This window comes from Rhinolophus sinicus, linkage group LG01 (assembly GCF_036562045.2).
Source record: "Rhinolophus sinicus isolate RSC01 linkage group LG01, ASM3656204v1, whole genome shotgun sequence".
NCBI lineage: Eukaryota > Metazoa > Chordata > Mammalia > Chiroptera > Rhinolophidae > Rhinolophus > Rhinolophus sinicus.
Window position 1 is genome coordinate 2,882,858 of NC_133751.1, and position 14,452 is coordinate 2,897,309.

Consider the following 14,452-nt stretch of genomic DNA (forward strand, 5'->3'; position numbering starts at 1 on the left):
CCGGTGAGGACTCAGGGAGTGAGACCTGTTAGAGGAAACTGGAGGAAAGAGGTCCTTATTATGTAGCGGGAAAAAGTGGAGATTGTGGGCGGAGAGCAGAACCTGTACGTGAAGAGTTTAGTTACGTAGCTAAGGACTTTCACGCCAAGTATTAGAAGGGCGGACTGGTTTCTTCCTGTTGCCTGTAGTGAAGGGTGTGAGGAGAGAGATAAACAGAGGGAGAAGTGCTAAACAAAAGGAACCAGTACCTGCTGATTTTGAAAATTCTCCGCCTCTCCAGATGATGCTAAAGATGCTAAAATTAAGAAATTCCAGCCGAATGTGAAGAAGCCACCAGGAGAACTACAGCTTCAGGAATTGAATTCTACTAACAACCATGCGAGCTGGGAGCGGACCCCTGGCCTCCGATTTGCCCCCAGCACCAGCCCAAACCTGACTGCCACCTTGGGAGACCCAGGCCCAGACTCCCACCCCGTGAAAACTATGAGATATAAACATATATGGTTTTAGCTGATAAGGTCATCTGTTATGTAGCAATAGAAAACTAATAATGAACCTTTGGACTTGACAGTTTATACGAGGTTGGACAATTAAGTTCACGAACTCATCCTAGAGAAAGTGCTACATACCTCATTGCTGAATATCACTATGGTCACCTTCAAAGTGCTCCCCTTGGGAAGCTATGCACTGATGCCAGCGCCTAGTCCACCCTTCAAAGCAATTTTGGAACTCTTTTTCTGGAATGGCCATCAGAGCTGTCATCGTATTACCCTTGATGTCCTGAATGTCATCAAAATGTCTTCCTTTCAATATTTCCTTTATCTTCAGGTAAAGAAAGAAGTCATTGGGGGCCAGATCAGGTGAGTAAAGAGGGTTTTCCAATACAGTTATGTGTTTACTGGCTAAAAACTCACTCACAAGCAGTGCCGTGCATTGTCGTGATGCAAGAGCCATGAATTGCTGGTGAAAAGTCCAGGTCGTCTACTTTTCACGCAGCCTTTTCAGCACTTCCAAATAGTAAACTTGGTTAACTGTTTGTCCAAGTTGGTACAAATTCATAATCAACAATCCCTCTGATATAAAAAAAATTTAGCACCATTGTTGCAACAAGTTTGCGAACTTACTTGTCAGACCTCATAAACTGGATAAAAAGACAAATAAAACCAAGCTTAGGACCTCACATTGTAATTTGTTATGTCCATAATAAGGGAGTGGTATTTTGAAGTCATTTTGGGATTATGACCTCAGAAGCCATATAAAGTAATTCATGTTTTCTGAATGTTATCAGCATAAAACCACGAATCAGCCAAGATCCTTCCGGTTCAGCTGTGGGATACCGTTGCCAGCATGGAGAAGGCAATTTCTACCAAGGATGGATGGTCTAGAAGCAAGCAAACCCTGTGACAACTGTTTTCAGACCCTTCAGAGGGAGGCTTGGACTGCTCGAAAGCCGACACTCACCTGTGCTTAACCCAGGTGTCACACTCCCGGACTCGCTCTGTGTAGTTCTCTGGCAGGAAGCCCCGGCAGCCTGTCCGCTGTGAGACCCCAATCACCCAGCCCTCGCTGGCTTCCTCCTGCTGAGTGGGGTCCACAAAGAAGTGGTCTCCAGGAGTTAGTGGCAGCTCATCCACATTCTGGGGTTTATACTGGAATAGGGCCCTCAGGGTCTGGAAAAGAAGCAACTGTTTTCAAGTCTCGAGCAAGGACTTTGGTGGAAGAGACGGCGATGGAGGCTTATCGTGTCTGCCTCTGGCTGTCAGGCTTGCCAGTGGGCTGTATGTCGCCAGCACACTACCCAGACCTTCGTCTGATGATAGGGTAGAAGACACCACAATGTAGCATGGAATTCTTTGGATGCATTTAGAAACGAATTTTGGTGTCTTCTATTATCCACCTGTCTATCATCTATGTACTGTCTGTCTATTCATCTGCTATCGATCTTGTCTGTCTATCTGTATATCTACTGTATCATCTGTCTGTTTCTCTACTATCCATCTATAGCTATCTATCATCTATCTATCTATCTATCTATCTATCTATCTATCTATCTATCTATCTATCTATCATCTATCTCTCTTTATCTGTCATCCACCATCTGTCTGTACGTACTTATTTCTTACGTGAAAGACCTTGAAGCGTAATCAGACTTGCACATCCCTTCCCTGGTGTGAGGTTATCTACAGCTTCTCCTACAACACGGACCATGGTGGACTCATTTATACTTATTCCGTGGGTCCTTAAGGAGTACTATGTACGTGGTTTCTTTTTTGTACCGATCAATTTAGGGGGAGAACGTCTTGGAATGAGGTTTCACCCAAATCATTATTTAAACAAATTAATAAGTAACACAACGTATTCATAAACCTTTGCAATATTCCATTTTTATTAACAGAAATGTTTCCATTTTTTCCAAATTTCTGCGTCTACAACATATGTATGCATATGAATGCTAGTTTCAAATTGCACAGAAAAGCACCTGATTTTAGAGAAAGTTCTTCCTTTTACTAAAGCATCTCCAGCAGGGGGCTGCGGGGGTGAGTGCTGTGTGTGTGTGTGTGTGTGTGTGTGTGTGTGCAGCCATTCATTCATCCAGCCCCCTGCTGGGGGAGGGCTGTGGGGTGTGGTGGGGGCAGGGCGTTCACTCATCCAGTCTGCTTGCCTGGCCTGGGCTCACTCACCTGATAGTGCACAAATCGCATGTCCCTCGAGTACAGCGTCGCAGTCCACTGGCAGCTGAGGCCTGGGTGCACGGCTCTGGCCAGCTGCTCCAGTGTCCTCTGGTGGTGGGGGTAGAACTTGTGGGCCAGTGTCAGATGCAGCTGCTTGGTGCAAGGCTTCACGGTGCAGTCTGCAGAACCAGGTAAACGGGTGCCGAGCCTTTACTCACTGTCGGCATTGCATGTCCAGGCTGGCTACGCACTCAGGATGGCCACGCACCCAGGATGGCTACACGCCCAGGCTGGCTACGTACCCACGATGGCCACGCACCCAGGATGGCTACACGCTGAGGCTGGCTACCCACCCAGCCTGGCTACGCACCCACGATGGCCACGCACCCTGGATAGCTACCCACCCAGTCTGTCTACACACCCAGGATGGCCACATACCCTGGATGGCTACGTGCCCAGGATGGACATACACCCAGGATGGCTACGGATCCGAGCTGCCTACGCACCCAGGCTGGCTATGTGCCTACGATGGCCACGCACCCTGGATGGCTACCCACCCAGTCCATCTACACACCTAGGATGGCCACATACCCTGGATGGCTACGTGCCCGGGATGGACATACACCCAGGATGGCTATGGGTCCAAGGTGCCTACGCACCCAGGCTGTCTACGCACCGAGCACGGCCACGCACCCCGGATGGCTACCCATGCAGTATGGCTACGTACCCAAGATGGCTACACACCCATGATGGCTACTCACCCCGAATGGCTATGCATCCACAATGGCTGCATGCTCAGGATTGGTGGTGAGAATCTTTATACATGGGCCCCCTGCGTCTGCTCACTCCCTCCCCCTCTGCACCTTGGCCTCCTTGGCCAGAGGAGACGCCACTCAGACTGTGCCCTGTCACAGGGTTCCCCTTGTAGAGGACATGGTTGAGTTCCTGGAGATTGTACGAGGATGTAGGAAAGAGGAGAGTAAAGAGAGATGGGTTTCGGGGGGTGTTTGGGGCCCATCGATTTGCAAGCTAGTCGATAAAGTAGACAGCTTCTGCTCCATTCCCTGGGGTGAGCACATGGACTGCGGGCTTGCACTTCAGGTCAGCGGCTTGTGTTCACCTGCAGAGTCTCAGGAAGAAAGGGCCTAACTGTCAGACACGGCGGCCTCTCTGACCCTCGGCTCACTTCAGTGAAGCAGGAGCTCTGGGAGTGCCCCCCGTCTTTCTGGGGGCGTCTTGGCCCTCATGGCCGCAGCTCTCCTGGTCTTCATCCCAGGGCTCTCAGGCCAGCCACGGTCTGATTTCAGTCGGGCCGCAAACTAGTTCATGATCTGGGCAGGTGGTGACCAATGGGAGTAGCACCGAGTGTGGTGTCAGGTGGACCTGGCTTTACATGCATTCTGACCCTTTTGGCAGCGCCACCGTGGCCTGACTCAGCTTCCATTTCCATAGCAACAGCGTGAGGACAGTGACAGCTGTCGAAACCGGTCTCTGAACTGACGGTGTCCAGGACACTTTAGTAAATACTAGTTACCTGCCACCTCTCCCATGGGCAACACACACCAGCTGACAGGACCTATTCTCCCCTGAAGAATGTCAGGGATGCTGCGAGCACTTTTTGGAGCCCAGGCTCGGCAGCCCCACCTGTGCTTCATCTGCCACGTCTTTAGTAGCAAACTTGACACCATGGAGATGAGAAGCTTGAAGCAAGAGAGTGAGTGGGTGTAGGGGAAATTCCTTCTCTCAGGTGTCTCAGCAGTGGGGGCAGGACGGCCTTGCCACATGAGTCAGTGTGGCCTCACAAAGACCCACCACTGTCGTCGTCAGAGGGATCAGTGAGTCATGCCCGACTCCTGAATGGGCCCTTGTCTTTTCTTCTCTCTGTGGCCCACGCACAGGCCTCGGAAAGGTGGGGCAGAGCCTCTCAGGACCTGGAGATAGATCAAGGTCAAAGCCACTCGCTCTGTCGGGACCTGTGGTCAGTCAGTGTGACACCCAGGTGGGGTGGCACGAGCCAGAGCTGGGCTCCAGGTCCAGTGTGCCACCCACTGGGTAGGGGACTCTGTTTGTTTCCTGGGGCTGTTGTCACAAATTGTTATAAATTGCATGGCTTAAAAAAAACACAAAAAAAACACACAAGAATTTGTCTTCTCACAGTTCTAGAGAATAGATATCCAAAATCAAAGTGTCAGCACGGCCACACGCCCTCTGGGGCTGCAGGGCGGGTCCTTCCTGCCTCGTCCAGCCTCTGGGGGCTGCTGGCGTTGCTGGGCTTCTGGCTGCATCACCCCATCTCTGCCTTGGTCTTCACGTGGCCTCCTCCTATGTCTCTGTGTCCTCTCCTCTTCTTACAAGCACTACAGTCACTGCATGTAGGGCTCACTCGACTCCAGGATGACCTCATTTTAACTAATTATATCTACAAAGACTCTGTTTCCACATAGGGTCCTTTTCTGAGGTTCTGGGTAGACATGGATTTTTAGGGGACACTATGACAGTGACCTTCAGGCAGGCCCTTCACCCTTCATGGCCTCGGTCTCTCCATTTTTAAAATGGGCAATGAGACCCACTTGGGGGGGGGGCATGAAGAGTAAGTGGCTCTGAGGTAAGTGGCTGACACATTGTATCAGAACCATGTTTTCCTTTCAGAGGCAGGAGATGAGAGAGCCATCCTTTGAACTGGCATTTACATGAAGGAGACTAGTCCACAGAGACATGGGTCCCGTGATAATAATCCAGCAGCTATGGTCCCCGGACTCTGTAAGCCAGCCTCCAAGTGGAAACCTGGGACTCAGGGATTTACTTATGAGGCTGGGACCTGGGTTCGTACACCTCTGAGGATGGGGGACGTGGGACGCCTGTGGAGGGCAGCCGAAGGGTCTCACCACCGGGACTGGGGCCCCGAGTTTCAGAGTCAGCACATCACAACCACCCTGACAAGTGTCTGTGTGCCAGGAACTACGGGGAAGTTCTGCAAAAGTAGGCTGTGTGGTTTGATGAACCAGAGCCTCACCATTTTGCCGAGAAAGAGAAATGGCTCAGGGACTTGAGCTGACTCGATTAAGGCACAGCACTGACCAGAAATGCAGGAGAAAGTCACGTCTTCAGAGGTCAAGTCAAGATTCTTCTGACTGACCCCACCTGGAGCGTCAGCCTCTAGACCAGGGCTGGAGTTTGCAGAAAAGGGAATCTTGCTGATTTTCAAAGTGAGTCTAGATAATCTTTCCCCAAGAAGCCAAGGGGAGGAAACTGAGCTCATACCATGAAAATTAAAATTAATCAGCTAGGACCTGTGTTTGACACACGGTGCTGACCTGGTGAGGAGAGGTGGCCACTGTGGGACACTTTCCAGCCTACAATCCGTGCCACCACACTGCCACTCAATGTCCTCCCTGGGATAGTTTCTCAGGCAGCTAGAAAACGGCAAGTGTTTGGAAAATCAATTTGAACTCGATGTAAATGAGGTTATTCCCACTTGGAGAAAAGGCGAGTGCTGGTTCCCAGGTTTTGTTTGCTTACGTGTTAAGGACGTCTGGCTCGTTAGCAAGGCTCTCGTAAACCGTTCGGCCTCAGGTTAAGGCCCTGTCAAAGTAGCTGACTGCAAAGGGAGGGGTGGGGATGGGAATGCCCTGGGCAGGGGTGTGCACCCCACGCCCAGCCCAGCCAGACATCTGGCCACCACTGAGCGAGGAATAGCCACCTTGTGTGTCCAGGTGTGGCCAGCACAGCCCCAGACACAAAGGGGTTGCTTTCTATTAACCGGGCCCTGTGTGTGCCACCGGCTGGGGCTGCCTACCTGCTAAGACAGCAGCTTCCGTGGCGAACATCATGGCGAATTCCCGGATGACGTCTGCATGGCTGTCGGTGACGAAGAAGCCCAGGTAGCTGATGGAAGAGTGGAGAACCAGAGGGACCACCGAGGGGAAGGAGCCCAGCATCCTGTCCCCAGCTCTCTTGAGGGCCTCATAGAGACATTCCACCTTCTGGTCTTCACACTACGGGAAGAGAAACAGTGGGTGTGCCTACTCACTGCTTATGAGAAGGTCCCCTGTCTTCGCCTGAAAATCAAAGGCCTTCCAAAGTGAGAGGCAACAAGCATTACTGAGCTCAATAAGAATAGCTATTTGGGAATCATTAATTCAGGCAGAAACGCCAATACTGTGCCGATGAGCAGACAAAGGCGAGGGGTGTCTGTCGGCGAGAGAGGGAAGGGGAACAGTTCCATCCGCAGACGGAAGGCGGTTCTATAGCGCAGATGACATGACACAGTGACGCTCATTCTAAACACTGTTTGTAATTTCCAGTCCCCTGGTCATCAGTCCAGCGATCATCAGACCTGCTTTCTTGTTATCTTTGCAAACAGTCCCCGGGGACACAGGTTGTTCAGACCCAGTGCAAAGGTTGTTTTGCTCTGTTTTAACATCCTGGATGTTTGAGGAATAAGCCTGGCGGTTCCTCTGCAGTGGCTCCATTTATTATTTTTTATACCAATTAATGTAATTAATAAAAATTATGCAGCCTGGTGATCCTCTTTCTGTTCACAACTAACATAATTTATCTAGTCTGTGTGTTTGGGGTTATGGGTTTGTTCTACACCTGGTCCTCAGTTTCTCAGCGATTGTAGGTAAGACTCTTTTTGGAATGGAACATCCTTTCACTGCTCAGCTGGGCCATCCCTTGTCACTGAACTACAGGCTGTGGGGACAGAGCCGGGAGTGCAGTTTCCAGGCTCTTGGACTCACATGGAAAGGTGCTCACTCGGGGAGTAAATGGCCATCAACTGTGATTGGATGGCCATCAGCTGTGGCTAGTTGGCCGTCAGCTGTAACCAGTGAGCCATTGGCCACTAATATAACTGCTGTGGCTAAGCTAGGAGAGAGAGAAAAGTGGGGGCTAGCAGGAGGATGGTGGCTGAGCTAGCAAGGGGCGGAGTGTGGATTGTGGATTGTGTGGCTCCTTTCTCCTGTGTCTCCAACCCAGCTGCCAGCAAGACTATAGTGGTATGTCTCCCCCACCTATGGCTCCGTGGGTGTTCCTTTTTGGCCTCACCATGTCCTATGTTCTTATGTGTGGAGCGGGACTAGAGACCCTTCATGACACCCTGCATGACACAGGCCCTCCGTGCCTGTCATGTTGACTCAACCCCCACGTCCCATCCTGAGCCAGTCCCCTCTCCATGCCTTGGCCCAGAGCTGTGCTCACCAGGGCATCATTTAGCTTCTGGCAGTTTCTATAGTCTCCTAAGCTGTCACAGGCGTGCCACTCGGAGCCCTCAGTGAGGAGGGTAGCAGCCTGTACCTCCCGCTGTTGACTGGCTGGCCGGGCCACAGGCCACGCTCTCGCAGTGACTGAGCCAGTCATGGATGCTGACAGGGTCTTGGCTCTTAGGCTCGCAGGAAAGTGCTGCTGGCAAGTCCCCTCCTCTGCCACCCTGTCCTCCTACCCACCTTCCACAGGTATCAGCCTGTCGTGCAGGAGACCCTGCTCGCTGCGCCATTTGTCGGGCGGGGGGTCCTGCAGGGTCTCTGCTCCCGCTCCCCACACAAGAACGCAGGATATGGTGAGGCCAAAAAGGAACACCCACGGAGCCATAGGTAGGGGAGTCATACCGCTATATTCTCGCTGGCGGCATCCACCTCTCTGCAATCCACTCCCGCTAGCTCAGCCACCATCCTCCTGCCAGCCCCCACTTTTCTCTCTCTCCTAGCATAGCCACAGCAGTTATATTAGTGGCCAATGGCTCACTGGTTACAGCTGATGGCCAACTAGCCACAGCTGATGGCCATGCAATCATAGTTGATGGCCATTTACTACCTGAGCCAGCACCTGTCTATGTGAGGCCGAGAGCCTGGAAACTGCTTTTTGGGGTTCTGTCCCCACACAGCCCTACACGCCGTGGCCTGAAAGCTTGCCCTGCCCATCCTTTCTTGTCTTTCATCCTTCACAGGTGATTCTCCGAAAGAAATCTACTGCACTTCTAATCCCACCTTGGGTCTGCTTCTTGGAGGACCCTGAACCAACATACACTCTGACACTATCTCCCCACTGCCTCGATTCGCTGCACACAGCTCTGTGTGACCCCTCTTCCTAGTGCCACCCCCCACAATGCCACACCGCACCCCACAGTGGCAGAGCCCCATCACCTGGGCAGTTCTGTCAAAACTGCTCAATCCGATTGCTGAGTGGAACCCTTAGAACTGGCTGACAGCAGGGCAGGGCCAGGCCAGGGTGTGCCCTCTCCAGGTTTCTCGGGTGGGAGCCACAGAGGAAGTGGTGTCTGCCCCTCCTTCATTCTCACACCCCTTCTATTTTGAGCACCCCAGGTCTTTCTCACCTTCCCCGGGCCCCTATGGAGCTGCTCATTTGACCATTTTTAAAATCAGGACTGGTCCTTGAGGCAGGGAACAGCACCGCATTTGTGACTGGACAACACCTACCCACTCTTCCGTCGATCCATCACACATTTCTGAAGCATCTACTCTATTTTAGGCGCCATGCTAATCTCTGGGGTACCCAGATGAGTGAAGCATCCACCTTCCATGAGGGATTCAGTCTGGTGCACCAGACACAGGGAAAGTGCCACTAGAGATATAAATAAAAAGGAGGTGGGAGCACAAAGGGCAGCAATCCCATCTACTTAGGAAGCTGGAGGAGACTTAAAAAAGGGAGGAGGTAAATGAGTTGGGTTCTGAAGGATGAATAGGAGTTCACCAGATGAGGGTGAAGAGAAAAGTGAAGGATATCTCAGGCAGAGAGGTCAGCAAATATTACAGGTGTGCACTGCCCCATGAACATAAATCATAGGACTGCTCCATGTGTCCCCTCATTCCCTAGTTATCATAGAAATGACATCAGCTGCCGCGTTAATGAGTGTTAAAGGCTTGTTGGGGCTGGCTCACCGTGAAGAAGTCACAGAGTGTTATGTGAGGAAAGACTTCATGTGCTCTGTTCTTTGTGCACTGGCGCTTGCTCTCTCTCCAGAACTCTTGAAGTTTTTCCAGCAGGGGCCCCGTGGGACAGAGAAAAAGGGCATACTCCTGGGGGATGGGGTCGTCAAGAGAAGGGTCATTGCAATGACAGTGCAGCCTGCAACAGAGAACAGGACACATTCAGCTGGTGTCCTGACAAAAAGACGCAATGGTGGCAACTCAGAAAAACAGGCCGTGCTGAGCATGTGACATGTACACGTCACATAACGTAGTCCTCCGGCCACTGCATGGTTGACACGCACCAAGCATGTGGCCTTGTGCGGCCACAGAGCAGGTGGGTGTTCACTCAGGTCTGAGACCCAGGTTAGTCTGATTCCCAGTTTGTAGACCAAGAAAACGAGAGAAAAGTGACAGTGAAACTGCTCTTCCAATGACTTTGTTGGTCTAGCCATCTTCTTAGTGTTGAAAAAATTTTGTGCAAAAAAAATTCACATTTTAATTTTATCTCAAACTTCAAATTAAATGTAAAAATCAATCCACAAAGAAGGAGACAAAATTTAGTCAACTCATATTTTCTTTCAATTCAGAAAGTTATTTTAGATGTATGGGAAATGACCTATACGCCAATACTCAAGTTCATTCTTACTGATAATAAAAGTGAGAATTAAAACAACTGTTTTAATTCTCATCTGTCAAATGAATGATGTGATTTTCAAAGGGTAAAAGTCATGCTCAGTGGTGTCAAAGGTGGAGCAAAACTTAAGGCTAAGTCTGCAATCTTTATATAAAGCAATTTGCCAGTATGTGTCAAGAACCTTAACATTCACATTCCACTTAAACGGAATTTCCAGGAATTCTACTTCCACAAATTTAATGAAAGGAAAAAGCAAAAAGCATAAATAAAACTGCACGTATAAAATATTTATTGTAGGGTTTTTATAATAGGAAAGAAAGATTAGCTGAACGGTAGCAAATTTACCTACCTATTCCTTAGAAATTATGGTTTCAAAGAGTTTCTAATGACTCAGGGAAGTGCTTGGGAGATAATATTAGGTTTAGAAAGCAGTATTCAACCACGTAGGAACACATTACTTACGTGTAAACACATTCTGCCTGATAATAACAAAAAAACCCAGCTGTCCCCCCTTCATTCTGGCTCCCTTCCCTCTTAGGGAGGCAGGTTTTCTTCTAGACATTTCAGTCATAAATCCATAGGTAGCATTTGTGTGTTTTATACAAATTATAAGCCGTAGTCTAAATTATTCTGTGAGTAATTGTATGTTTTACTCAACAATATGTCTTCCCGATTTGCCCATGTCGATAACACACACATCTAGCTGAGCTGTATAACATCCTGTCAGGTACCTGGGTGTAATCCTCCATTCACCCCTTCCATTGGTGCACATTTAAATTGTTTCCTTTTTTAATACCATAATTAAGATTTTTGCACATTTTCTTATGCCCATTCTCCAGAGAATGTCCGTAGACTTGGAGCTGCTTGGGCAGGTGGCGACACACATGCTCAGTGTGGACTAGACACCCCAGATTGCAACCAGGAAAGCAAGCGATCACCGCTTCCGTCCCCTTCACCAGCATTGGAAGGTGCCCGTGGTTTCGAATGGCACCTTGATTTGCACCTCCCTGATTACTAGTGAGGTTGGGCCCACTCTTGGCTGAGACTCAGGGACCCTACTGTGTCCCCGTTCCTTGGTGGGACTTGCAGTCTTATTGGCTGAGTCATAACCAGCAGGGACCAACCAGGGCCCTCACAGCAGTGGGACTGGTTTCTAACTCAAACTTGGCACCGACTTCAGAGCTCGCCTAGCCCAGGGGGCCCTGGGTATTTCCCTCTGCCCCGTGGAGGGGCTGCACACTCTGCCCTTGGCCTAGAGTTCCTGGAGGGGGAAGAGTGCTGGACACTCAAAGGCCCGCGTGCACTCAGTGTCTGCCGGCCTGCTCTGCAGACTGCACCACCGCCTTGCAGGAGCTGGCTTTTATTGTTTGATTCTCACTGTGACTGTCCTGGGGCAGAGCCAGAGGGGACTTCCCGCCTAGGGGAAGAAGATGGCCTCATGGCACATTCAGGCGGGCCTGGTCTGAGAACGGGGTGCCTTCTCGGGATTCCCAGAGCAGACAACCGAGGCCGGGCGCCGTGGGTGGTAAGCCAAGTCACAGCGGGTGAGTGGCTGAGCCGCCGGGAACCCAGCTTCTCAGCCTACGCCCCAGTCACTGGGCGCCCCTTAAGCTGCACCGTACCCATGCCTTAGGGGGCATTCATGACCCCAGGAAATTCTCTCCCCATCAGAGGCAGCCCGAGAGAGTGGCAACCTCTATTTTATATCAGCAAAAAGGGCTCTTCCATATTTATTCAACAAATCACATGAATTATCTCCTTTGCAGTCACATTTGGATTAAATCAGATTTTTAAGGGAAGAAAGCCTTGTTTGATGGTCTTTCTCCTTTGTTTTCTATTTGAAACTGGGCTCTTTCTTCCTTTCCCTGGTGCTGGGAGGCAGGCATGGAGGTGGCCCTGCCTCCGCCCCACCCAGACTGTACCGGGCACTTCCCAGTGTCCACTCAGAGTCCTCAGGCAGGAGTAGGTCAGTCCACGCACCCCGGCTCTGCAAAGACAGCCCCACTCACCACTCTGCTGCCTCCTCTGCCGTCTTCCTTCCCGTGGCTGCCAGTGCCTTCAGCCTAAAGGAAAGCAGAACGAAGGAGCATTGAGAACCCTGCCTTCCATTGGCTGGGAAAGAAAGGACAGGCAAGGGTAGCCCTGCCACCCACTGGACCTCTGGAGGGCCCCAGGAGGGCTGGACCGCGAGACTTCACAGTTGGGTACAGCACTCAGGCCTCTGTCCTCCGCGTGGCCTCATTGTGGTTTTTGAAAATACAGATCTGCTCATATCTCCCTGCTGATTTTCCTTTGGGGGCTCACACCTCCAGTCCTTGGCACAACCCAAGGGTGCATGCTCTCAGGTTCACCCACACCTGCAATCCCGTCTCCCCTGCCCTCCCCCACAGCCAGGTGGACCCACTCCCGGATCCTCCAGTCAGCTGTGAAGGGCCATCCAGGGCCCCAATTGGCACATCTGCCTCCCCACCAAATATGGCCCTCGCCAACATGCCCATGGTTCTTCCAGGCTCGGCTCAAATGCCCCACTTCCAGGAAGCCCTCCCAGACCACCCACTAGTGTGGACCTGCAGCCCCTCCTGTGTTTCCCCACTGCACATATGGTCACCACACTTCTCATCTCAATGGACTTGAGTCCATTTGCCTCCCCTCTCAGCCTGTGGGCCCCTGAGGCCTAAGCATTGTAACTGGATGTATATACATTGAGCTGAACTGAACTGAACTACACAAAATTGAACAGAACGGAATATGGCTAAGGGAAGTCACTCAGGAGTTCAGCCGGAAAAAGCTGGAGGTGATGAGGAGGCCAGGGGGGTGCTGCCCAAAGCTGCCACCCTGGGAACACGGACAGGATGTGCTCTCTGGAGAGGCCTCGGCCTGGAGCCTTACCTGGGGCACCCCAGCCTAATGAGAAGCTTAAAACATGTTTCCTGCCCCCAGACGGCTAATGTTTGAATGCGAAGGGATTCTGAGTATGTGTCCACAGCACAGCGGCAGCCAGCAGTGCGAGAAAACATGGACTTCCGGTCCTGCCCCAGCACCAGCTGTCCTTCTGGCCTCAGTGTCCCCGTCTGCACCTGATGGCAGGTGCCCAGGGCGGAATCCACACACAGCAGTCACTCTGCTCACACTGGCTCCCGGTCCCCATTTCCCAGGCCCCTGGTTTGTTATGAGCATGAGGTAAGGACAAAGTTCTGATCTGGTTTGGAGAAGAAGGGCGTCTGGCTGGCTTCAACATGGTTTCACCCCGTGGGGTCAGGCTTTTGTGATAACGTGTAAGGAAAGTTTGCCCCCCTCCCAAATCCAGCGTTACTTAAGGGGACTTCTGACGTGTTTTTCATGTGAATGAGCACGTGAAAGGACCAGATCTGAGAATCTCGTTTCCACGGAAGCTATAACCCAATGTCAGTATCATAGCTCATGGCTTCGGGGGTCTTCTTCCCTCTCGGACGGGGGTCACTCCTAAGGTGAACATTTTCTACGTGTGGTCGTTTACCTTGGGTAACATGGTTTGGGTAGTTCCTGAACCATTTTGTTCCATTATCAGACATTCAAGAGGTTTTCCCTAAGGATGAATGGCCCCCTGCACCACTGAGAAACCCATTCTCATCTCAACAGGTCCCAGCACTAGAGACTCATGGGTTTCGGGACCTTTCAAATTAGTTTAAAATATCATCTCAGAGTCACCAAGCTGCCCACAAAGAGGGTACACAGGCCCCGAGCTCCTCCAAACCCCGAGAAATAGGGGCATCACAGTGACACATGGCTTTCAATTTTCACAAATTTCAGGGTCCTCCCCCCATCAGCCAGCTGCCAGAGTTTTTCTTTAAAAGGCAAAGGTCATGTCATTTACGAAAAGCAGGAAAGGGCCTTATTTTGAGACTGTATCTCACCCTGCAAGCAGAACCCCTTGACAGGAAGTAAGCGCCCTGAGCAGCCAGTGTTTTGCGGCTGGGACCTCAGAAGGGTCAGGCTGGGGGTCTGGGGCATGCCCCAGCTGGGCAGTACTCACGCGGTGTGTGCCGGGAAGCCCATCCCCAGGAGGGGGTCCAGGAGCGAGGCGGTGCTGCGGCCCTTGAGCTTGCTGTGGACCTTGGCGTAGACCTGTGTCTCCCCGGCTGCCATCTCTTCCTGCCTGCAGACTGAAATGAGTAGATAAAGCCAGAGAAGGAGCGGCAAAGAGGCTGAGGCTGCGAAGAAAAACCTCAAGTCTTTTT

The 14,452-nt window shown here is 51.2% G+C and overlaps 1 protein-coding gene across 2 annotated transcripts in view; it reads right to left on the reverse strand.

The window, feature by feature from the left end:
* The window catches only part of UBASH3A (ubiquitin associated and SH3 domain containing A), a 40,500-nt gene extending 26,048 nt beyond the window's left edge, over window positions 1-14,452 (reverse strand). Inside the window, exons 1-6 of one of the 2 annotated variants that reach the window (XM_019745660.2) lie at window positions 14,248-14,437; window positions 12,245-12,298; window positions 9,572-9,758; window positions 6,469-6,667; window positions 2,682-2,851; window positions 1,462-1,670 (exon numbers count right to left, since the gene is read on the reverse strand). In XM_019745660.2, the coding sequence (XP_019601219.2) occupies window positions 1,462-1,670; window positions 2,682-2,851; window positions 6,469-6,667; window positions 9,572-9,758; window positions 12,245-12,298; window positions 14,248-14,360 (932 nt within the window). In that variant the 5' untranslated portion in view covers window positions 14,361-14,437. Of the gene's footprint in view, window positions 1-1,461; window positions 1,671-2,681; window positions 2,852-6,468; window positions 6,668-9,571; window positions 9,759-12,244; window positions 12,299-14,247 lie in introns of both variants that reach the window. The other variant, XM_019745661.2, reaches the window with a different exon arrangement.